Here is a 26,681-nt window from a genome sequence, read left to right on the forward strand (position 1 = left end):
TAAGTCTCCCTGAGAGGCTGATGCAGAACTTAATAAGAGACTTATTAGGAGAAGTAGGACAACTTAATTCAGATTGATTATAGACTTCGGTGAAGACAGCTGGGGTTCAAATGAAACTGAAAAAGAACTTATATGCACTTCAAAGTATGCTAAGCAGATGTCTGAAACAATTACCCCGCATTGCCTTTTCAGAAGTTTCAAAGGCAGGATGGGAACAGCATGGTAAACGAAGGTTCTATTTGCCTAAGTTGAGGTGGGGGCTTTTAAAACACACACAGCGCTATCTAAAATCAGATGCCTTGGGTAAAGAACATGATTTGACATTGCTGTCCTAAGTAATTTGCTTTTAGCTTTATAAACAAAGCAGGAAATGAGAGAGAATACACGGGAACTAAGTCATAACCTCTCCTGGCAACACTCGTTTACAATTAATTTTGCATTGAACAAACAATTTGGTCAGGAATTTTAAGATGACTAATGCCTATTTTAGTTTCTAAGCTCTATTAAAGCCAACAATGACCATTCTATTTTAAAAAATAAAGAATATGCTTTTAAAGTCTATAAGTGAGACTTTAACTATAATATGCATTCTTATAGATGTATTCCCAGATATTAAAGGCCAAATCATATGCTTTTAAAACCTCACAACTGCATGCCTTGTAAACTAGATAAAACCATGGTTACTCCATAGGATGGGCCTTAGTTCCATATTTAACCCAGATTTATAAAGGATTACATCTTTTTTGTCTGCATTTTCTTCTCAATCAAAAGCTTACTGAATGCACATAGCATTTGCATAAAAGCACTAACAGGAGCCAACGCATAGCAATTCATTTGCAGTTAATAGCAATTAGCAAAATATTAGTAAATTTTCTTCTTCCTACTATGGGCAGTCCACCTCATTCTTTATGGAGATATCACTCCTTCATTCAGAGTTGCGAGAGCCCACACATTTTGAATCATTCTCAGGGCTGCCCTGTTTGTGACGGTTCTGTCTAACCATGCATCCGCTATCTCTATAAGAAAGGATTATAAACGTTCTTTTTATAATTCATATATAAGACAGGATTTAAGGTTGACTTATATAAATGACAAATATAACAACAAAATTAATAAAATAATAATAAAACATTAGAACTAGGGTTAAGAAGAGAAAAGCAGTAAGGGAAGATCGAGTTGCATGTACATGGCCGAAAGCTTCTGCTTGCCAAAGTGAAGATGAAATTCTAACACATGGCGTCACATTTCACCTTATCTATCAAGAGGAAATACACCTGGTTTTCTCAATGTCAAATTCTAAGATAGCATTTCTTTGACAAATTTCTCAGATAAACCAAGCCACAGGGACTCAAGATAGCAGGCCTAAAGGGAGACATTTGCCGGTTTTCTTCTCAGAATCTGAGACGTGAATGTTGAACATAAATAAGGCAGCATGGCATGGTGGTTTCATCATAGTCCCTGGTCTACCACACACATCATCACATTATTCTCAATTGTAATTCCAAAAAGGTCTAATCAAAATATTTTGCTGTAAGAACTTTAAGGAAAAACTCACAGAATTGGTGTCTTTGACTTTTCACAGTAAGAATTGTAAGTTAGGAGTCGGATCAAAAATGTAAAATGCATAACTACATGGGTGTGACAAATTTGCATATTCCAAGATGGCAGCCAAGATGGGCGAGTTTAACTAGGGTTATGGTGTGAGAAACTGTGTTTCAAGTTAACAGGCAAACTGAAGGCAGTGAAATATTCCTGCCTTAAGAATAACGTGCCACTCTGTGTGTAAAGAAACCACAGTAGCTTAGGACAAAAAGAAAACTTGGAAAAACAACAATTCACACAAACTTTTTCACCCGGGAATTGTTCTTAAGAACAAAAATGTCATATGTAGACTTTAGGTTCAAATGGTATTCTACTTTATTCAAACCTGCGTATGTTCCACTTATAGATCTAGGTAGAGCATCTCGTGATTCAAGAAGATATTCTTATTCTCCATCACTACAAGGAAAGTCGGAATATTTGTGTTGTCACATAAGCACTGGTGTTATTTCCAGTAAAGTGAGAAATCATGATTCTGTCCTTAAAAATATTTGATAAGCAGTATAAATCATGTATTTTAAAAATGAAGAGGCATTTAAAATTTAAATTTTATTCCAGTGGTTATTCCTGTGGAAGCTATATTTGGAAGGCTGAGATTCTCTTAGTGAGCCAAATAGCCAATATTAACATTCTATTTCTTTCTGTTGATTTACTATAAATACTGTCCTGTAGATGATTAGTTAGCAATAAGGCCATTTCCATAGTGCTCCAGGACTCAGTTGTTGTTGTTCTATCCATTCTTCAAATTCAAGAGCCACATTTGCTAATGAAATGATATAATGCTAAATCCCACGGAAACACACACTCTGTGTAGTTATTTGAACAACAACTTCATTAGCAAGTGAAATCAGACTGGGGGTGGATATTATGACAGAGTCACTAGGGGTGATGGAAATGAACTGAGATGGGTATATAAAATGTTCTTCTGGCTACATGCCTAACCACCAGTTTGGAGTTCCCAGTGTGGGGCCTCTGAGGGCTTAAATTGCTCAGTAGAAAAATGGGAACAGTGATTTTAAGTACTCTTCTACTTCTTTGCAAAGTAAGTTTTGGTTAATAAAATTCACTCCTTATAAACTACCACCACCAAAGCCTCAGAGTTTCAAACCCGGCGTCATCGAGATGCTACAGAGAAAACTAATTTATTTTATGTCCACTGTAAAATGAAGAGCAATAAATATATATGAATTCATGTAAGCTATCACTTTAAAATATGCATAAAATACTTAAAATAATACTGGTTTAGGAAGCAAAATAATCACGTCCATTACGACTAGTATATAAATATTCCGATAGACACTATAACTTAAGTGTATCTACATCTGAGAAAGACAGAAGTGTTGATATATATAAGCTCTTTTTAAAGGAACATTTAATGTATATATGTTTGTTATTATTGGGATCAGAATAAGAGTCTGACCAATTAGAGTACGGGAAATGAAATAGGTCTTAGGATTAAGGACAGAAAAGAGAGGGGAACTGAAAGAAAACTGCAAATAGGATTGAGTGAGGGCCAGCTGATATTTGAGCTCTCCTACTTTCAGTGATTTTTTGTCATTAAATCTTGCTGCATACATTCTCCATCCGTGCTCAATATACCACAAGAGCTCCTATGTGACAGATAGGGCTAAAAATGAATCCCTTACGTCTGCTCCAAAGCCTACATATTCAGCCAGTTAATTGATTTATCAACTAATTTAGTTCCTTTGGGACAGTCACCTAAACTTATTTGCCACTTTTGGGAAGATTTTTAAAATTTTAGTTATTTTTGGATAAAAATACTATTTTTAAAGCTGAACAAATACAAAGCGATACATTTCAAAATATTATTTTAATTTTCAAGTAGATAGCAATGTTAACCATTGCTTTAAATGTTAGAAATGGGGTCATAGAATATTGGGGTGGAAGAGATTTTAAAAGTTATAGAGTCAAAGTTTTAATCCTCTTTTAAATTTTTACCTACTGCTTTAGTGAAGAGCTATTCAGTTCAACATTAGACGTAGGCTTCACGAGGGCAAAGACCAAGTCTGTTTCATTCATAACTACATGTATAGCACGTTGTTTAGTGGCTCATAAACTGCTGTTGAGTGAAGGAATACAGAAGCTGAATTCAATTCCTTATATGTTGCTGGCACTGTACTAGGAGCTGGGAATTCAAAGATGTACAGCATGATCCTTGCTGTTAGGAACCTCACTTTCTATGAGAGAAAGAATGACATAAGTGACTTGTTACAATATATGTGAAATTTAAGTGTGGCAAGTGAAACGTGTGGTGATCTATGAAAGTACTGACTTGAGAGCAGTTTCTTCTGCTTGGTGGGAGTTGGAGGTGGGTGACATTCAGAGAAAACTACAAATACAGGTGCCATTTGAGTTGGGCCTTGACGGCTGAGTGGAAGTTCACCAGCCAGATAAGGGTGGGGTCATTCAGGCAGAGAGAAGAGCATTTGGAAAGGCAGAGAGTTACGTAAAAACATGGCATATTTGGCTAAAGGGGTGGTATAGTCAGAGTGTATTGAATGGCCCGGAGGATGGGAGCAACAGTCAGGAATTTAAGTCAAGGCTAGGAAGAAAAGGGCCACCTGCCCTTTTCGATTCATGGGGCTTCATTCTCAGGCAGGCAGCCTCCCACGAGGGTTTGGCTTGGAGTTGGAAAAGGATGGATAATGCAGACATATCAGTAAAGAAACTGTTCATTCATTAACCAAATATTTAAAATGCAATGTTTATGACATGCCAGGGACATTGACGAGGGAACAGGATTCAAAGAGGTACAGTCACACATCCCTTAACAGTGGGGATACATTCTGAGGAATGTGTTGTTAGATGATTTCATCGTTGTGTGAACATCATAGAGTGTACTTACGCAAACCTAGATGGTATAGCCTACTACATACACACCTAGGCTATGTGGTACTAATCTTATGGGGCCACCATTGTATACGCGGTCCATTGTTGAACAAAATGTCATTACGTGCTGCATGATTGTATAATACAACAATATGAGTGGCAGATGCTGGGGGCTAGAACAGGACATTGAAAAGAGGAGAGAAAATATAAAAGAGATATTCTGGAGTGAAAATGAACAATCAAGCGCAGTCAGTGAAAATGTAGAAGGATTTATGGATAGATCTCAAGTTTCAAGCCTGAGCAACTTGTTCGATTGCGATCCAGTAACTGAAATAGGAAACAGAAGAAAGGGCAGGTAAAAGGCGATGACAGTAAGGGAATGGACAAACAGGAGAATGAATGAACTTGGGTTCAGAATGGTTGCATTTTGATTCTAATGGCATATGGGTTAGGAGATCAGAAAAGAGATCCAGACTAGAAATTTAGATTTGTCACCATGCATGCCATTTTCAAAATGGAGCATTTCTACAATAAAAAGAGAACTGAGCTAAGGTTAGAAACTTGGACACACCAACATTTGAAAGGTGAGTAGAATTTCGGAATCGAGGCAAATAAAGGAAGGAGAAGAATGTGGATGGAACAGTACCCTGAAAGCCAAGGGAGAAGAGACATTCTAGAATGAGGGTGCTGGCAAACATGCCAAGTGCAGGTGACAATTGCACTTCTTTTGAATTGAAGTCTGGGAGGACCTTTGTTGGTTTTGACACAAGATGAGTAAAACAAAATATGCTTCAAGTTGCTGGTTTTCAAAAGGATACTCCTAAATACGTATATTCTTCCCTTACCAATATATTTATCATCTTTGGGCCGCAGGGGAATATACCTTTGGTCTCATGAACAGCAGTATTCCAAATCTATAATGATATTTCTTCCTCTCTGCAGTGAGCTAGTACTACTCAAAATTGTATTACATATATTACCTTCTAAGGGAAGGGAAGCATTAATGGCCTCATTTCACAGTACCATAACTCCCCCAAGTCATGTAATTTAGTTAGCAAAAAGGCCAAAATCTAGACTCCTGGCTCTTGATTAAGTGTTGTATTTTTCCCTACTCTGGTACTGAGTCCCACAAAGAATACACACACGCGTGCATGCACATGCACACGCACGTAAACCAGACCACTTTAGTACAAACACTTAATTTCCTAATAGCAAAATCAAAATGATTTTTTTGCCCTTAACTTTTTAATGTTTCATTTTGTATTATTGAAGACAGATGGTTAGATCACTATCTTCTCTTGGAGAAAAATACCACATGCAAGAAGACTTTGAATTTGGGAAAGATGGACTGATTTCTAATGCTTAAGGGTCCTAATTTTAACTCTGTGAGAAGAAAAGACTGCATTCAAGTTCATATTAGAACCTCTTTTGAGTCTCTCAAAGGGCTCTGAGGCAAAGCAGTAGACGGTACCTTGACTTTTTCGAGGTGATCTTGGAGAGAGTCGATGAGGAGATCACCCACAGGCTGCCAGGATCCCTTGATCACCTCAGCTTGGCGTAGTTTGAGGTCCAGTTCATCCGTGGCCTCCTGAAGTTCCTGGAGTCTTTCAAGCGCCTCATCTATCTTTCTCTGCCAGTCAGCAGAGTGCAGGTTCAATTTTTCCCACTCAGTGTTGACCTCCTCTGCCTGCTTTCGTAGGAGCCGTGTGACATTCTGGGCTCTCTCCTCAGGAGGCAGCTCTAAATTGGTAATACGACAAGGTTTTAGGCCACATTCATTTTTGTTTTTAAAAAAAAACATTGTTGAAAAGGTCATACTGCAAGAAAGAAAGAGAGCACAGTTTAACAAGAGGCCAACCTACTGATTAATGGCTCTTTTCCACTTTGGCATAAATTTTGATATAGTTCAGCACATCTAAAGTCTGTCATCCTCAGTGAATCTTTTCCACCCTATATCAATCAGATAATTTAAGATTCATTGAAGCTAGTGAGCAGAAAAACGTTAGGATGTACACCATAATCTCTAATTTACTTCAGTCAGGCTCTTAAATTGAAAATTAGCTTGTAGTCTTTGTAACAACAGAATTCCTCCTCAAAGGTAATCTCTTCTGTTTATTATTTTCTCAATGTTTCACTAACCTCTTTCAATGTTTATTCATAAACGTGCAGACAGATTTATGCATGGCAGTTTACGATTCCTTCTTCTTTTTCAACATCTATGTTTAATTTGAATCGATTCTATTTAACCTAGAAAGTATGAGAGCTATCGAGACCCTGGCAACAAGACTGGATGGGTTGCTCTGTCGCCACTGATCCTTCTATCAATATGTTATTACAGTTCCACGTTCAATTACCTCTGGGCTCCTGGTAGAGTTTCTCTAGTCCTTCCAAAGGCTGCTCTGTCAGAAATATTCGTACAGTCTCAAGAGTACTCATGATTACAGGTTCTTTCGTTTTCAATTCCCTCTTGAAGGCCTGTGAAATGAGATGAAAAGAAATGCTTATTTGGCTTGTGGCATTCTTCTCAAAATTAATCCTGGGTGCTCAGAGCTTGGTTATGAAATTCCCAGGTCAATTTCAATCTCCTTTATTTATAAACTGATAGTCATAAAAATGATAAAGAAGGCTATACAGATCTTTCTTTTAATCAGGAAACCATTGTGTTTGTAAAACTATCCTGGAGAGAATGGGGGAGCTTTCAAGACATGTTAATGCCCTTTTGTTAAGATAAGAGTGATTTATTTATAGAAACTGATAGCCAAACTTGAAATCTGGAGCTAACGTTGCAAGATATATGTTGCAAAACCCTAGCAGAGCTAATGAAGACTTAAACATACCCAAAGGAATACATACGCAGAACACAATGGGAAGCCTGAAGGGCCATTTGGAAGAACTTAGGTTGTATTGAAATACACAACTAATCCAGTTCATAATCACCAGCTAGTTCTGTCAAAGTGTCTGACAATGAATAGAATGATGTATAAGTAAAAACTCAATACTTTTGAAAAATTCCCCTTACATTACCCATTGTGACTTCTTTGAGAATGGTAGAAATGTTTTGAGGTATACTGGCAGTAGGAATTTTGAGAACAACTTTCTATAAATAAGTAGACCTAGAATAGGTATGTCGAGGTCATCTAGGCTAGTTATCAATTTTAATCTCCAATCTATAACATTCCTTGATACAGAGAATCAAAAGAAAAGCAAAATGCACAGTTTCTGCCTTCAAGAAGTTTTTGGACCAAAAGAAGGGAGAAAACTACCACACTAGAAACAGAGTGAAAACAATAAAATTCACACATAATCGAGTGCTAAAAGTTATGAGACATCCTGTAAGGCTAAAGTAAAGCAACAATACTCTGAAACCATCAAAGATAATTATCGACCTGGATTCTCTGATCTCAGAAGTGAAGATGTTAATGAAAGTATGAAGCACCACATAAATGAAAATAGATCATTATAAAAACAACAGTAATAATACTGCCATGATCTAGGGCTTAATGATTCATACCTTTCTTCAATTCTATCTTATTTTTAGTAACATTGCCTACTGAATTGAAGCCTTGTTCTGTTCTTGGGAGAAAAATTAGCAGTATCTCCTTTAAACTTCACAGACATCATTCTGTTATAAAAGTGCTCCAGAAGTGTATTGTGTGACATATTTATAAATAACATCCTAATGATGTTCACCATTCAAAGGAATCCTGAGTTTGCTACTTTGCAAAATGATTCATCATCCACAGTTATTTAAAATTCAGTAGAGAGAGGCAAGGTGTTTGACCCAAAATGAAGAGATTCTATAAGTGGAATATTAGGATTCAGCCTGTGGATGGGGATGTAATTTCTGTATAGTGGGATATTCTTGCACCCTTGAAATTATACAGAGTAGGTGGGTTATTTACTCTGCTTACATGTAAGGCTGACTCTCCTTCTAATATTTCATTTGAAATCTGTGTATGTATGTGCATGTATGCACACGTGCATACATATGTGTATGTGTATACGGTTCTTGTATTCCTGTGTTTTTCTCATACATATAATTTTCCCAATTTCAAGCAAAGCATATTTTGCCTAGTTTCTCCATTTGTACTTGAGAGGAGGCAACTGATACTGACATTACTAATTATAAAAATAATAATGGCTCCCTTTATTGTGTCAGTGGTTGTACAGGAGACTAGAAATACAAAGTTGAACGCAAAACAGCCCCTCCCATTTAGGAACTTATAGTATACAGTAGAAGAGTCAAACACATAAATAATTTCAGGACAATGTGGAAAGTGCACAAAATGGGAAAAGAAATTGGGGCAGGCTTCCTGGAGAAGATCGTATTCATGAAGAAGAAGTCTAAAATATGAACTTGAGTTAGCCAGGGAAGAGTAGGTTAGAGGAGGAAGAAAGAAAGAAGATTAAATTGCAGGCTGAAGATAGAGGACACAATAGTATGGCATGAATAGTTATCTCAAGTAGGCCAGTGTTTCTAGAATATAAAGTACAAGGAGAGGACATGTCTTCAGAAGCAGCAGGACACTGTCATCTCAAACTATATTAGACCTTTAAACCAGAATTTGAAGTCAACCTATGACCACAGATGACCTGCTAAGAAGCCTAGCTGTTGTCTTTTAAGTAATCAGTAGCTTTTGAAAGGATTTAAGCAGGGGAGTGGCATGGGCATGTGTGTGTGTTTCAAATAGATTTCCCTGACATTAATCAGAGCATGTCTTTGAGAAGGGCAGAATGGAATCAGAGAGACCAGTTAGGAGGTTGCAAGAATTCAGTGAAAATTATGAGGATCTGACCCGGGGCAATAGTACTAGAAAAAAAAAAGACAGAGAGAGACTAGGGAAGTGTTTAGAGAGTGAAGGTGTGAGAATTTGGTGCTGGGGATGCTGGAGATAAGACAGAGGAGGGAGCAAGGATGACTCCTAGTTTCTTGGCTAAGTAGAGGAATGAATGCTGGGTGCAATTAAACTAAATGTGAAGAAATAAACTCTCCTCGATTTCTCAGTATACCTATAAAAAGTTCTAGCCTCCCGAGAACCTTCCCACACCACGGGGATTAGATTTGCAGACATTTGTCTAGTTAATTTCTCTGATCCAAGAAGGCCAGATGGTTATAGCCCAGAGTAGGTTCCTAGGTTAAGCTCCAAGTTGTCAGAAAGACTGGAGTAGCTACCTCTCTAGGTATCTACATTTCAGAAAATATATATCCCAGACCTTGGAGACATTCTAGGTTGTCAAACCTGAGACACGTGGGGCTAGCTGGCTCCTGGAGAAGTTGGAATTAGGAGGACTCAGGCCCACTATCTTTCTTTCTTTCTTTCTTTCTTTTTGCTGAGGAAGACTGGCCCTGAGCTCACATCTGTGCCCATCTTCCTCTACTTTATATGTGGGATGCCTACCACAGCATGGCTTGCCAAGTGGTGCCATGTCCACACCCGGGATCCGAACCAGCGAACCCTGGGCTGCCAAAGCGGAACATGCACACTTAACCACTGCGCCACCAGGCCAGCCCCCTAGGCCCACTATATTTCTAAGGAGACCCTTTCAGGAGGAGAAGGGGACAACTACCTCCTTCTCCTTTATAAGCAGAGAAAAAGTTTTTCCTGGTCTCTCACCTATGGAGTACCCTCAGCCACAAATGTAGGAAAATTTTTCATCACCTCTCATCATAACTTCCTGGGGGTAAGGCTTGGGACGAGGTTGGTGAGAATATTTAGTGTAAAGTAATTAAAAGAAATCTGTCTCTGATCCATAACACCTCATGTGCACATTCAGGGTAAAATTAATAAAGATGGATATTCAAAACCCAACACTAATATGGGGGAGGACCTATATGGCGAACAGAGCAAGGGGGTATGATATGCTCAGCTTAGAGAGGTAACATTCATTCCAGAAGGAAATAAATATTAAGCCTAACGTTAGGGAGAAGAAGATTTAGGAGTCATTTCTCACTAAACTAATACCCACTGAGAGCCTACAATTATGCATATAGGCAAGGATCAAAATTAAAGAAGTAGGTGACATTGCGCAGGCAGGGGAGTGGGCTAAAAAGCAAATTTTGGAGAATATAAAAGTTTAACAGGAAGACAGAGGAATTGGATCCCAAGAAAGGCCAAAAAAAAAAATGGATAGGTGGAAAGACTGGGGAAAATGAGGGGATCGTTTGTAGAGCTATCAAGGAGAGAGAGAGAATTTTGAGAGGAAGAAAGTGACTAAGAGTGTCCAAACATGATACGCAGAGGTAAGGCAAGATCGCCACTGAGAAGTGCTCACTGGACCCAGTGAGAGCAATTGCAGTGGAGGGCGGTAGCCTCAGAAGCAGGTTTAGTTGAGGAGTGAGTGGTAGAAAAAGAAGTAAACATTTTAAATGAAAACAATTTGTGTAATATCTTTTTCTTCTGAGAGGGAGAAGAGGAAGATAGGACAGAGAGGATCACAGGTAAAGGGAAGATATAGGGAGGATACGTTCTTTTTAGGATAGGAATGGTTTGAACAAAGACTGAAAGATGGAGGGTAGGAGCAGGGTAACCAACTGTCCTGGTTTGGTAGGCACTGAGGAGTATTTTATCATGCGAGACTTTCAATGCAGAAACCAGGATAGTCTCAGGCAAACTAGGACAGTTGGTCACCAAAGCAAAGAGGGATATATTAAAGACCTAGACAGGAGAAAGTAGAGATAAGCGTTAGGGCAAGGTCTGTAAAATGAGGATATGGATCTTAAAGGTCCCATCAAACTGAGGAAGTCCATGACCCTGTTTGATGACGCAATTCCATTGTTAAAACGGAACAGCAAACAATTCAAGGTTAAGGACTATCCATCCATTGTGAGAGACCACTTGTTTGCCCCTCGAGTTGTTGCCAAGGGCTTAGCTCCACCACAGCTGCACAGTTCATTTCTTAAATATGAGTCACTGAGGATTAAAACGAGTCTAAAAAAGAGACAAAGGAAGTTCTGTCATTACAAAGACATAAGCACCATTATTTTCACAGCGTTGTCTGAAATTAAGAAAAGAAAGTGGATAGAAGAGAGGGTTAAGTGACTGTATCTTCAGAATTTAGGAAGATTTAAACTAAATACAAAAAGGGTAGAAATCCCAGGAAAAAAGGAGAAATAGTTGGTTCAAGAAAATGAGAGGATAAAGAAAATAGAATGTTTCTCATCATGTGGGAAAAACTATAAATTGGAGGTATATCATTTTAAATGTGGTTATATGAAAAGTCCTCTTCCATTTACTCATTCAAATTTTGAGCACCTACTGTGTACCAGACACTGTCCTGGGCAGTGGGCATCAGTGGTCCTTGTAGCATGGAGTTTAAAAGAGAGGCTTCTTTAGTAAAAACGACAACAACAATGACAAAAAAAACCCCCATGAAGATTCTGCATTAGAATAAGGGAAAATCAATTTTTCGCTATCTAATCAATTTACCATAACCTGCATGTTATGATAGTTCATTGCATTTTAAAAGGAAGGAAATGGAGACATTTTTAAACAAGAACAAGAACATTCCATGTCAAGAGACTTGACTTTTGATAGTAAGGGTCTTGTCTCTCAGAGAAAGTCTATTTAAATGACGTTTGGGAAAAATATACACTCATATACAATACTGAATTTCTCTCATAGATTATGATTACTATTTTAAATCAGACAAGTTGGTGTATTCATGTGATGGTGTGAAAAAGGTACCAGCTATAGAGCCTTTCTTCCATACACATACAGATATCTTTTTTTTTTTAAAGATTTTATTTTTCCTTTTTCTCCTAAAGCCCCCTGGTACGTAGTTGTGTATTTTTCGTTGTGGATCCTTCTAGTTGTGGCATGTGGGACGCCGCCTCAGCGTGGCCTGATGAGCGGTGCCATGTCCGCACCCAGGATTCAAACCGGCGAAACCCTGGGCTGCTGAAGCAGAGCGCGCGAACTTAACCACTCAGCCGCGGGGCCGGCCCCACATTATATCTTTATACTATTTAGATGTCACTATTCAAATGTTAAGATATTTACTTCCTGACTCTTTTGAACAGATAAAATTATTTTCTTTAAAACCCATCCTTTTCCCCATGCCTTCCTCTTCACCTTTCCAAAAGAGCCAGGTCTGAGAGTCTGAAACAGTGGTGCGGAAGAATTAGAAGGAACTACTAAAGACTTAGAGCACCTCCGTGAAAAGAAAATAATATTCTGTCTTACGAATGAGACAAAACTAGGCATACTAAATTGACACTTTTCCTTCAGCTTCTTAAGTTTCACAAAATAACTTATATGAAGCATGTGCTACAAAATTATACTAGCGGTACATCCCAAGGTAAATCCATTTATTTTGAAGGAGAAATTATCGACGGATAGCATTTATGCATCACAAACAATAACCAACTGGGTGATTGATGGCTGTCTGATTAATTAGTTCACTGAAAAATACTTATTTTGAATCTATTATGTATAAGATAGGGAATGTAGGGACCTCGTCTTTGTCCTTAAGGAGTCAATAGTTGGTTGGGTAGGGATGTTTGTGGTGAGACTTTTATACTGAGAATGTTTTGCCAACACAAAGTGACATACACATAAGGTAGGATTTACCTAAGCCATCAGTTCATTAGTCACTTAGAATCCAAATCTTGAAACTCTTAAGCCAGGCTGAAAGTGAGTGACAGCAAAAAATAAAAGTTCCCTGAATTATAATAATTTGGAAGAGACATAAGTGGAAAATCCTAATGGCCATGAAGCAAATCCAAAACTTTAAAAACCTGAAAGTAATGGATAAGAACCAAGTCATTGATTCTTCGGGGTTTTTTTCCCTGCCTCTCCTGTTTGCAGAAGAAAAAATAGGGTGAATGTTACCACAAATATTTAATAATACCATAAATAGAAGTAGCTCAGAACCGTGTGTGGAGGGGATGAAGGGGGAGATACTGATTTGCTTGATGTAGTGCAGAGAAGAGAGGGGCAGGATGAGAACTCTGGGCACAGGTACCGACATTTCAGAGAAAAGCTACGCTGCTTTCACCTAGCCACGGTGGTCCTGTTACTATGGATGTAAGTAAAATTCCTGGCTTTTCCAAACACAGATCTCTTTCAATCATGGACAGTTTCCATGGTGCTGAATTTTACTTATATTCTCATTGAAGTGGCAAGGCTATATTTGTGTTATTCAGACTGAAAACTGATGGAATGAATATATTATTTCTGTATTAGTTAGCACAACTTTACAGAACCATCCTGGGAGGCAGACTGAAGGAGGGAAAAGAGCACTGTCCTGACCGACAGGAGACGTGAAGTTCAAGTCTGGGCTGGGCCAAAGCCTGGCTGCATGATCTAGAACAGGTAGGTCATAAAATCTCGCTGAGCCTTTGTGTCCCCATTTGTAAAATGCGGGGGTTTGCCGAACACCTTATCTACGTTCTAACATCTAGTTCTAATATTCTATTATCAACATGTTTAGATCATTAATTGGCCACAGGCCTTTTTACATGGTGGCGGTTTGAGGTAGTCTCTCCTAGGCATCACTACTACTGATAAAAATTATAGCCACAGCTTAACACAAGTAGATACTCAATAAGAACTATTGGATAAAATAGCAGAATACCCAGTTAGAAAACCAGAGTGTGTTATATGGAGGTCAAGTTGACTCAGATGCAGAACATGCTTGAGGGTGAAAACCTGGTCTCATGAATTGCTAGAGGAAAAATTAATGCCATTAACTGGAAAAAATGGAGGGATCTTATTCTGGGCCTATTCTCATGTTACAGGTCCAAAGCTGAGTGTAAACTTTGAGTTACTGGATGGATTTTCCTCAAGACAAAGCCCTTTCAGCTCTGCCTTCTTAATCGCAGTGATTTCTTCCCCAGAGGAAATGTTCATATCCAAACATCCAGAAGGTCCATAGTTTGCACTCTCGGTTGGGCTTTTCCTCTAGTCTGGAGCGTTAGCTAGGAGATGAAAGAACACCAGACAGACCCTAAATTTAAAGTGATCCAACGGTGCTCTTTGTTCAACAAATGGTTACTGAGTGGGTATAGGACAAGGACATTAGCATAGTCCTACCTGCAATCCGGTCAGTGTTTAATAGTTTGTCATCCTATATTATCATTGTAGTTTCCGTATTATTTCTATCTTGTCTGTATGCCTCCTATTATTGTTTTCGTTTCTGATAAGAAAATTGCTGAATACATTCTGTCACCAGAATGACCTTTCTTATTTAAAGAGCTACCCTATTTATTGTCTCAACACATTAGAAATATTTTACTTACGAAATGCATTTAGGGACAATCAATGCCCAATTAATTTGAAAAGGGCAAGATCCAGAAATGCAGTTAACTGAAGTAGCAGGAAGTGTGCCTCTAAGAATCTAAGGGAAATTCATAGGGATTCATGGAAGAAAAAAATCTGAAGGGAGCGGCAACGGAACAAAAAACCCAGAAAGGCAAGGATTCCCTTAATACATATTCACTTGAGATAGCTGGTGTTAGAGAAGTTACGAAAATGGGGCATACGGTCCATAAAGAAAGGTCATAATCATCCTTACTTTTGTATTGTGCTAAGAACACTTAACATGAGATCCACCCTCTTAACAAAGTTTGAAGTGCACAATACAGCAGTGTTACCTCTAGGCACTATCTTGTACAGTAGGTCTCTAGAACTTATTAATCTCGCATAACTCAAACTTTATACCTGTTGAACAGCAACTCCCCATTTCCCCCTCTTCCCACCCCCTCTAAACCACTTTTCTACTCTCTGTTTCTATGAGTTTGACTATATAATCGTCTTTAAATAAGATCGAAAAAGTTCCATCTTATTTTCACTCCACTTCTAAATAAAAGTGAAGATAAGGGATTGCGGTATTAGATACATCTAGCCATTGTTTCCGACAGTCAACCACATGAACAGCAACATCTATAAATGAGATTAAATCAATTTGAAGCAAAGTTGAAAAATAAATGGACCTATTTCAAGCCTGAAATTATTTTTTTGACAATCTAATTGTACTCAATGAGAAAACAGTTTTGAGTGTTTAGGGGGAAAATGTGTTTAACAAGCTTCTTGTTGAGATTTACTTTCTTTCAAAGTCTTTTAAACTGAAAGTTGTGTTCTCTGAGATCAAGGGCACGAGCTAGAAGAGAGTCCAGCCTGCTTGCAGATCTGTGATACTATGGAGGAATGGTTTAGTGCCCACGCAGCATCTTGAACAGCTGTTTGACTCTCAGTCCTAAGGCTGGGCTGCTTCCAACAACCACTGGGGAAGTCACTTCCTACTGACAACAATGTTGTTAACTTCTGAGCTGACCTTGAGAAATCACCGGTGAAAACTCAATCTGTTCCCATGGTCGTTTGGAGAATTAGGTCTTAGGTCATTGAACCTAAACCCTAAATTTTGGAAATTCCTTGGGAAGCAATAGTACAAGATGAATGGATTATTAGGAAACCCTGTGACAAATTAATTTATATTCATTCCCAAGAGGCTCAGCCAAAATTTGAGATTGTCAAGTGTAAGTGGTGAATAATTTCTGAATCACACCATTTGTCTCTGTCTATCAATATAATCCAAAAATAGAACTCTTGTTTCACTCCACGTATACACCCTCATCCACGATCATTTCCAAGTCTTTCCCATCTCCATAAATGGCATCATCATTTCCCCATTTGTTCAAACCATAGACTTCAGAGTCATCCTTGACTCTTCGCTTTCTCTCACATTACACATCCCATCTATCTTAAGTTCTATCAGCTCTACTTTCAAAATATATCTTCGATCCAGTAATTTTTCACCATAGCTATTATTTCCACTCTAGTTCAAGTCATCATTATCTCCTTCCTGGATGACTCCAACACCCTCCAAACTTTCTCGCAGCTTTCAGTTTTGCTCCTCCTCCTGCCGATTCTCCACCTAGCAGCCAGAGTCTGCCTCTGAACACGTAAATCAGATCCCATCATCCCCGTTTATGCTACTCTAGTGATGTCTCATTACACACAGAATAAAATCCACCTCCAAACTATGGCAAACAAGACAATTCATTATCTGACCTTTGCCTTTCTCTACAACCTACCATTAATCTGTCTTGCTACTCTTTGAATACCTCAAACCCATTCTTACATCTGGGCTTTTGCATTTGCTGCTGTTTCTGCTTAGAATACTCTTCACTCAAGGTCTTTGCTTGGCTCACTCACTCACACAGGCCTTTGCTCAAATATAACCTCCTCAGGTAAGCCACCACCTCTCAGTCTTTCTCTATTCCTGTTTTATTTTCTCTTCATTGCGCTGACCTGACATGATTTTATATATTAATTTATTGGTTTACTGTGTATTTCCATCACTAAAATTTGCAGGTCCGTCGGGGCAGAATCTTGTTTTGTTCACTATTGTATCCTCAGACCCTGGCATAGAGTAGACACTCGATAAATAATTACTAAAAGAATCAACAAATTCTAGGAGTCTGAGTTATGGCACAGTTTTTCCTAAAATAATTTTAGAAAAAGATCAGGGGTTCATTTGTAATTAAATGAATGTGTATAAAGTGCTTTGTAAAGGCAAAATACTATTCGAATATTATTTTTAAGAGTATTTATCAAGATGTCAAAATATTTTGACATGGTTAGAAAGAGGACTTTGGTAGAGAAGTCAATTTGTAAATTATTCGTATTTTATCTTATTATAGTCATTAAAGAAAAGTAGCAAATCCTAGATGACTCTGTTCTTAAGTTTTGATGATATAGCTAATTTTCAGAAGACTTCCTCAAATGCCTAGAAAGGTAGTTCTAAAAATAATTTAAAATCTCTTTTATTCAGCATTCCTAAATTTGACTGAGTGAAATATCAAACTTCTACAAAAGTAACTTGCTCCATTGATGATGAGGAATACATCCAAAAGATGTCTATTTCCTCCGTCATAGTCAAGCAGACATCTTAGAGTAGACATAACTAACAGTGAATTTTTCAGGGAATCAAACTTGTTTAGAAACTCCAAGAGGCCACTGAATGCTGGAATGAATCACTCTATTACAACCTTTTTTGGTTGTTTTTCAGAGGTGATAGGGAACAATGCAACGTTTTTTTTTAACCCAGAGCTGACTTGAATCTTAACATTCATAAATAGTACCCAAAGACATTTTTTATTTCTGTGGAAAGAGAACACAGGGAACTCATCAAGCTAACACACATACTAAAACGTACCCAAAGGAAGCAGGCCAGCATTGATAACAGAATTAGCTTAAATAAATGTATAATCTACAACGTGATTTCAAGATAATTTTATTGATTTCTGAACCTCTCCCTCACTTTGCGGTGACTCCTGAAGAAATCGAACATGCATAATATATGACCTGACAAATGGACAAGTAAACTACTTTATTTGAGCCTTTTCATTTGTCAACAGCATCCACGCAATAATGGCTTTCTGTCTACTGTTTTAATAATGTACGTATTGATTACTTCCATCTAAACCTTAACCAGAAAATTTCAGGAAGCTTTGAAGGTGTCCTTAATAGTCTCTAGAGAAGGAATTATAGAGATTTTTAAATTGAAAGATGAAAACCTAATGACAAACAATTTCGTCAGTAAAAATGCAAACAGAAAGTCATTACCCACAGTGTTCTTATAATCAAGACCTAATCTCCATTTGGATTTGGGGTAGGACAAGGGAATTAAATAAGCTCATGGTTTATTGCAGTTCTCTTTAGAAATTCCCCACTATGATTTGCTCCTTTAAAACTCTCTCTAGGTTAATCACAGAAGTAGACAAGTAATAAATATCACTTTAGTGACTGCTCAAGTAAAACAAAGGAAGTCAGTTTTAAAAATATATCTGGACCAGAATAATACACACTAATTGAAAACGAGTCAGTCTAGTGAGGCAAGTAATGAGGAACCATAAAAGCCAGGATAATGTATTCAAAAGATATAAAAATTGGTCAGTTTATATTTGCTAAGGCACATTTGAGCTTTAATTATTTATAACACTTCACTGCATATGGAACATTATTTTATTAATTAGTCTTGAGAGCCATTCCAGTTGCTGTTGTCATGCTGCCCAGCTGGTTTGGGGAACTGAGATCCACTCCCATGGGTGTAAAAACTGCTTTGGGGAGTGAGAGCGCAGTCCCCAACTACCTGTGTGGCCTTACCCACAGAAGACCAAATATGCCTCTATCACGGTAATTGAGACTGACCATAAATTTATGCTTTAAGTAAAGAGTACAAGACATATATTTTTGCTATAACATTTTATCATTAACCTGCATTGATATACAAAGAAAATATAAATGACCTGTTTTATAAACACCCTGATTCATAGAAAAGCGAAAAATATTTGACTATAGTTTCAACTTTTGACATTTTAATAGGATTTGTACTCCCATAAAAAGCAACAACCAAGGGCATTAAAAATTTACAATAGAGAGTCAGCAGGTGATTCAAAAAAAAGTGACACAGGGTCCAGCCCCACGGCTGAGTGGTTAGAGTTCTGTGTGCCCTTCTTTGACAGCCCAGGTTTGTGGGTTCAAATCCCAGGTGTGGACCTACTCCACTCACCAGTCAGGCTGTGGTGGTGTCCCAGATACAAAATAGACTAAGACTGGCACAAACGTTATCTCAGGGCTAACCTTCCTCAAGCAAAAAAAGAGGACGATTGGCAACAGTTGTTAGCTCACGGCAAATCTTTCTCAGCAGAAAAAAAAAACATAACATGCCAAATACACAGGGAACAAGTTTACAACAGCAAGTGACCCATCTTTGTACCAAATATTCTTTATAAACAGTATTTGAATCAAGAAACCCATAAAGAGCGAGACAATTTATAATCGCGGAAAGATGGTAAAGTAAAACGAAAGTCTACAAATATAAACTCTGTCAAAGGCTAGATCTTGACAGAGTTTTGTAGTGATTGTGTTTCCTTTCTCTCTTCTGAGTTCAGAAGATCCGATTAAGAGACCCAGTTTCAAGGATTTTCCTTTGATCTTTTTGTCCACAGGCAACAAGAGCATTACTAACTAGACAGCCATTCTGCTACAGCTGTAAAATGGAAACTGCATAAATGTGACAAAACTCTGAGTAAACGGGGTGCTAGGCTGTTCCCTCATCAACACTTAGGAGTGATGGTGTTCTTTGAGGGAGGAGAGTGTTTTGTGACAAGGGCTTTTTGTCAGGATACAAAGAGAAACTCATGAAGACATTGGGCCAGACCACAAGTAAAAACAGTGGACATCAAAGAGCTCTACACACTACAAAAAGATGCTTTCTCGGGAATAAACAGAAAAATTCTACACGTGAGGAAGGAACACCAATCTCTATTCTGTCTTCCCCTGCCCTTGGTCTCAGTAGACTAGAGAAGAATGAACAAAATTAAGATTAGTTCATCAGTTGTTTTTCTCCTCCCTTCCTTCTTCCTTACATTCCTTCCTTAATTCCTTTGTTCCTTTACCTATTCAGTGTCTACCATGTACTAGACACTTTATGAGGTGCTGAGTATAAAAATGACAACCCTCTCCCCATAAGAAAGCTTTTTGGAGCACATGGTTTAGTGAGGGTGGTTGATATTAATCAGATGGTCATACATATCCATGATGACAAAGAACGTTAAGTTATAGAGAGGGAAGAGTAGACAGTGTTATGAAAGTGTATAAAGGGAGATCTGGTCAAATGTGGGCATCAGGGAAAAGCTTGCTCGATGTCTGAACCAAGATGTAAAGGATTATTAGATGTTAACCAGGAAACTACGAGGGGGTAGGTATGGGTAGAAAGAGCTTCAGACAGAGGATCAGATGTTCAAAGCCTTTCCTGAGAGGAACAGAGAAGTGGAAACACCAAAAGAAGGCCATATGGCTAGTGTCCAGCGAGCAAGAGAAAGAACAGTAAGAAAAGAGAAGGTTGGGGCCAGACAAGCCAGATGGGGCTTTGGGGTTCTTGCTGAGCATTTTGGTCTTTCTCCACAGGCATTGAGAAGCCACTGAAGAGTGTTAAGATGAGGACTGCCATAATTCAATTTATGTTTTTACATTGATTACTCTGACCGAAATGTAGATTGCATCGTGGGGTGGCGAGAGCAGGTGCAGAAAGGTTAAGAGAAATGGCCTCTTGTAACTACAGTGATGACTGCAGTAGACAGAGTCAAGGTATATTTTGGAGGTAAATTGACCCAGTGATATATTGGCAATGGAACGCTGGAGGTTAGTCATCCTGAAAAGGTACTATACCAGTCTGCTCTGTGGTTGTTTGGATAGGAGAAAAGCATTTAGTTAGATTCTCCAAGCTTTAGGATTTTGTAGATTGCAGCACCAAAAAGACAATAAAGCAAAGGATTTTAGGGTTTGGGGAAAGAGTTATTAAAATGTTTGGTGATTGAATCTAAGTTGGACTTGGAGGGAGGTAAAGACAGAGAAGCAGTGGAACTAATATATAGAACACAGTTATCAATGGGCTGGAAATCCTGATCAGTCAAAGAAAGGCAATAGCGGGGTATCTGAACAAGCACACTGGTCCAGTGGGGATCAATTCACTTCAGTCTGGTGCATGTTACTCATAACTCTAGCATCACGATCTCCCAAAAGCATGTTACTTGTCTTGAGATTCCTTAGTAGGAGGACTGAGAACGATAAGTACTAACATTTTACCACCGTTCACAAGCAACCAAAGTAAATAACCGGGGACAGTGAGGCAATATTTATAACAAAATGCTGCCTAGAGGGGACCGTGGAAATTCTGTGGACCAAATTCTTCATCTTTCAGCTCAAGAACAAAGTGGCAATCACAATCTAACTTAAGGCAGAATATGACTAGAATCTCGGTCTCCTGAATCCTAGTCCGCTTGTTCAATGACTCTTCTTCTTCGGTTTCTGGAACTAGAACAAAATTGTAGAAATTCGTCTTATTTCACTATATCATATAATATATTCTATTTAAAATGCTCATGCTTCTCAACAAATGCTCTTCTTCATATACACCAGAGTGTTTTCACTATTTATTCAAAGTTAGAACATTAAAAAAAATCATTATCATATTCCACTCTACCACAAAAGCTATTTAATAACGTGAATTATATGAGGGGGAATGGCTAAAGGAGAAACCGGAAGTTTCCTTGGCAATGTTTTGCAAAGACTCTTGGGTCTTCTCTCATGTTCTCTTCCCTTTTTGTAATCGTCTATATCTTCTTCTCTGGAATAATATCAACCCTTGACCTTTCTTCAAGATGCTGCCTTTGGCTGTGACTCCATAGAGAGCTTTCCTTTAAGTGCTGAACATACAAAAGTGGTACCATTTTATCAAGTTCTTATTGTTTGGTAGTAATGTACTTGGTTTGCTATTCATTTCTGTTCATGTATCTTTTACTCTCATTACAAAAACACTTATCAGTATCCACTGTATGCCAGACACTTTGCTAGGTACTAGGGTCTTAGAGGTGAGAAGACCAAATCTCTGCCTTCCCCATTCATTGCCTAGTAGAGAAGACAGAAATATAATGATAAATAACAAAAAAGAAATAAGCAATCACTGTTGGAAGCTCCTAGTGAACAACTTTTATTCTGAAGACTGGTAAAGTAGAAACACTTATCCTGCATATCCTATATGAACGGTATACTGGATACCCAAATAGCGGATGAGTAAACTTTTCTTTTCATAGAAGTACTCTAGCTAATAAATGAAGAAGAAATGATAGAAATAGGCAATTATCACATTGCAACTCCTAGCTATGGATCATTAACAGCTGCCAAATCATACACACAAAAGAGAAAACAGGAGGTTATATACCCCCTGAAGATGGAAGAATACACTATCACCTATGAAGCAGCCTTACCAAAAAAATTCAAACCCAAATACGATCAAACCTGTAGAACCGCACTGTTCAATATGGTAGCCACTAGCCACATCTGGTTATGAGTGCCTGAAATGTGGCTTGCCTGAGTTGAGTTGTTCTGTAACTGTTGTATGTAAATTTTTATATTGATTACATGTTAAAATGACAATAATTACTGTTCCATAGTTATACAAAATGTAACCATTAGAGGAAATCGGGTGAAATGTACAGGGAAACTCTCTGTAGTACTTTTGTAACTTACCGTGGATTTAGAATTACTTCAAAATAAAAAGTAAAAATAAAAGGCATTTAAGAGACAAGTTAACCAAATTCAATGTGTGGGCCTTATTTCAATTCTTATTGAAATCAAAAAAATAAAAACAAAAAACCTGCTAAAACATTTAGGACTATGTGAGAAATGGAAATTTGAATAGTGCCTGGATATTTGTTATGATAAAATTATTGACATTTTAAAAGTATTATTGTAGCAATGCGGTTACTTTTAAAGAGTGAATCTTTATCATCTAGAGATACTTTCTCAAATATTTATGAATTAAATGATCTGAATTAAATCTCATGCCTGAGATTTGCTTTAAAATAATGAAGGACAGGGTAGAGCTATAGAAGTAAGACTGGCTATGAATTGATAATTATTGAAGTCTTGATGGGTATAGGAGTGTTTATTATAACGTTCTGTCTGCTTTTGTATATGTTTAATATTTTCCACAACAAAATGTTTCTAAAAATCACCAAAGAGATGACAATTTCTTAAAGGATATTATTAATGCAGATGCTTTTGACATTTAAAATATAATAGCTTGGATTATTTATAATTGACCCTTGGACTAGAGGAGCAAAAAAGATTTCTATTCAACTTAATTTCAATCAAAACTAATTTTAAAATAGTCACTGAATGCGTACTATGTGCAAGGCACTAGGCTTAAAAATGTCCTACCCTGTGTACATCATTCTGCTTCTGAACTGCCGGGAAATCGCCTCCAATAGGTGCCTGCCGGCTTAACTCATCATCTTTTAGCTGTAGCCACACCAGAAGTTCCTGAAGAGAAAGGTGTAGACGCTTCCACTGGTCAGAACTGGCTTCCAAATGGGACCTGAAAAATCATATTAGCAAACTATGTCAGAATATCTTGAAGGACAATTGATGATTCTAACGATCCCATTAAAGATACATTGGTTAGTTAGTTTCATAGTATACAAACCTACTGTGAACTACATAGCAGGCCTCAATAAAAATCTAGCTATCTGCTCTTAAGAGCCATAAAATGGGGGCACTTTGATGGCAAATTTGACGGAAGACAGTGTTTAGCCATATGTTTATTTCCACACACAGAATTCTGAGACTTTTGGCATGAAATAGACACTTTCCCATAGTGTTGCAGTCAATGATTCTTAAGGTTTCTGGTAGAAAAAATTGGACCCAGTGACTAATATAAACCACTCAGTTTTCAGGTGAGTCATGCTAGTACTGAAATTCTTTCTGCTTTGAGAAATGGAAAGGTCTCTCTCCGCATTTTGACTTTTCCATTTCTACACCCTAGGCAGCCTCTTCCATTGACCCCTTCAATCTGGCATCTGTTCCTTTCTGCTCCTCTTCCCATATGCTTCTCCTTTTCCTCTACCCTTCTTTATTCATGTACACCTGGGATTTGTTTTCACCAAGTTCCAACATTTTCCGCTTTGTTTCCTTTGTGTCAAATGTAGTGAGACAACAACTCACATGGAAAAGTAAAATCAGACATTTGCCCGAAAGCCTTCCCTTAACATGAATAATTAAGGCAAGAGACGGAGCGCTTTACCATCCACTGAATTTAGAACACGTTAATCCATAGAAGCCATTGAAGAATATACAAAGGAGGGATCATTGCTATAAAATCCACATTTCACTTGAGGATGAGAAGCTAAATTAATAAAATAAATCATCATCCAGAAAACAAAGAAGAAACGCGAAGCGTTAGCAAAGCTCTATCCTCAGGTAAATCAAGAATTATGCTGCATTACTCACATATTATCAGCAATGACTAATTAATTCATGAAAATTAATGCTGCCTCTAACATGAATATAACAAAGTCTCTAAGCTGCAAAGGTTGAAATATAATCTAACCAGGTAGAACAATATTTCCCTTTGCCATTTGGTAACTTAGCCTGACATTTCAAATACGATTCTTCTGCTGGCCTCAGTCGAACAGAATCACCAAATAGTACCCATGTACTGAAGTTAAATTGTCCCAAACTTTCTAAAGAATAATTTGATGATGCATAAGTCTTTAAAATATGCAAAAACAATAGCCCACAAGCTTAAATTCAAGGAGTTTATACTAAGAAAGTAACTGAAAAGGCATGTAATATTATTTATAGCACAGTTATGACTGATGCAAAGTAGAAACAATTTAAATATTTAATACTAGGAAATTGGTTACATATAACGCAATGTTCAAATCCTATGCATTACATACAATGTTCAACGCGATAACATAAGCAAATATTTATGGATATGGAGAAGATCACCCTATCAGTTGCTAAGTGAGAAAGCGGGTTACAAAAATGTATACAATCTATTTTCCTAAAACATTTGTGTGTGTGTGTGTGTATTTGTGTGTACACGCTTGACTATGCATTAAAAAGTTCTGAAATGACAACCAGTTTATCCCTCAGAGGTGGATTTACAGGTGATTTATTCCTTTATCTTTATACTTCTCCAAATTGTCAGACTTTTCTTTCTATTATGAGCAATATAAACATCATATTCAGTTAAAAATGAAGGCATTTCCATCAGAGAAATTAAATTGTCCAAGACTCTAAGGGCATTATTATCTATTAGATGAATCCTGAAATACCATGAATTAAACATAATAGTGCAGATTGCATATAGTGTAGAGGTCAGTTCTTCCACGTTTCCGCTCCCTCCTTCTCTTTCAGTTATCGCTTTTCCGTGATAAGCCTAAGTGAGGATTCCCTATGCAAGATTTTAGCTGTTTAACGGCATGTAATGACTAGTGGTTACGGGGACTCCCCGGTGAGTCTGGAATTTGCATCTTGGTCCCCTTGAGGGTGAAGGAGCTGTCAAGCTGGATATTTTGAAGGGTCGGTAGAGAGAAGCATATTCCAGACATGGAAAAGCAGCAAATGGGAGAAAAGATACTGATTAAATCAATGCTCATTGAATGCTTCTAAGTCCCAAACAGGCATTGGGAGTAAGGAGAGGGGAAGGTAAGGGAGAATATCAAGATGCCTCATGCTTGGCCTCCCTTTATCTGGTAGAGGATAGAAAATATCCCTGTGATGGAGAAGCTCTACAGGAGGATGAGTTTGCTTAAGGGCAGGCTGCCTCGGGCGAGGCCTCCAGCTGCTGCGTCTGTTTACATAAGGCAGTGCTACAACCCTGTTATAGGTTAAATGGCGTTGACTAATTATTAACACGTCAACGAAACCCTTTATGTCCCGGATGAGAGAAAAAAATAGCTCTGAGACCCAGGGAATTCGGTTCTAAAGGATCTAAGAGAAACTCCATAGCGTGGGATAGGGAAGCTGTTAGCAGCCAGGGACACGGGACAGTCAAGAGGGCTAATGGAGGAGGAGAAGAAGGATCGGGGCCACGAATGACGAAAAGCTCTCACGTATCTGGGTGAGGGGACCTTATTCATCCATAAGGTATGGAGTTAGGTAACATTTCAGAACATTTGATCGCCTTAACTACATATCAAATGACTTTCTTTTCCTTGCTAAAGCCTGAGAGTGAAAGGAAAGATGTGATATGAGGACAAAAATTTAAGCTAAAGGCTAATAAAGGGCAGAGGACACCGGATGAGGGCTGGAAAGTCAGATAGTGGCTCCTGATTGAAAACAACACTTGCAAAGATATCCAGTCTAAGGCCGTGGTTCTCAGACTTTAGTGTGCGTGAGAAACATTTGAGTAGCTTGTTCAAAGTTCAGACTCCTAGTTTTCACCCCCACAACTTCTGCACTTTGAACAAGAACCTTCACAATTCAGCCAGTAAGTTCCAGGACCATTCTTTGAGAAAGAATTTCTTAAAGTATTTCCCATGTGCCCTAAACATTACTTGGTCTCCACAGGGCAAAGGTGGTATTTGCCAGGGACATGATTTTGAAGGAGATCTAAATGTAACGAAACCCTGTGAGCTCAGAAATCACTTTCTTTGGCCATGCTCAGCTTGTGAAGTGTTTTCAAGACACATTTCTAATGCATTTGTTGCAAGCAGCTGCCCTATTTTTATTTTCAAGCTTGTATACCAAATATTTCTAAATGATTAACCTATGTTTGCATTTGGAACCTCTCTTCCCAAAAATGTTTCTTTCTATTTGTACTGACTCCTCCCCCTGCCCCACCCCCGCCCCGGGTTTTATCATAGGCTGTCAGGGCTGGAGGGAACCTTCGAGATTATTGTTCAGCCCTCTTGTTTTGCAAATGTGGAAACTAAG

The 26,681-nt window shown here is 38.1% G+C and overlaps 1 protein-coding gene across 12 annotated transcripts in view; it reads right to left on the reverse strand.

Moving 5' to 3' along the window:
• DMD (dystrophin) overlaps positions 1-26,681 on the reverse strand; it is a 2,264,041-nt gene that overhangs the window by 320,754 nt on the left and 1,916,606 nt on the right. For all 12 annotated transcript variants that reach the window (XM_070604303.1, XM_070604310.1, XM_070604305.1 and 9 more), the window contains 3 exons: positions 23,178-23,334; positions 6,804-6,924; positions 5,921-6,189 (listed from right to left, as the gene is read on the reverse strand). In XM_070604303.1, the coding sequence (XP_070460404.1) occupies positions 5,921-6,189; positions 6,804-6,924; positions 23,178-23,334 (547 nt within the window). The remainder of the gene's footprint in view (positions 1-5,920; positions 6,190-6,803; positions 6,925-23,177; positions 23,335-26,681) is intronic.

The sequence above is a fragment of the Equus przewalskii genome, chromosome X (assembly GCF_037783145.1).
Source record: "Equus przewalskii isolate Varuska chromosome X, EquPr2, whole genome shotgun sequence".
Taxonomy (NCBI): domain Eukaryota; kingdom Metazoa; phylum Chordata; class Mammalia; order Perissodactyla; family Equidae; genus Equus; species Equus przewalskii.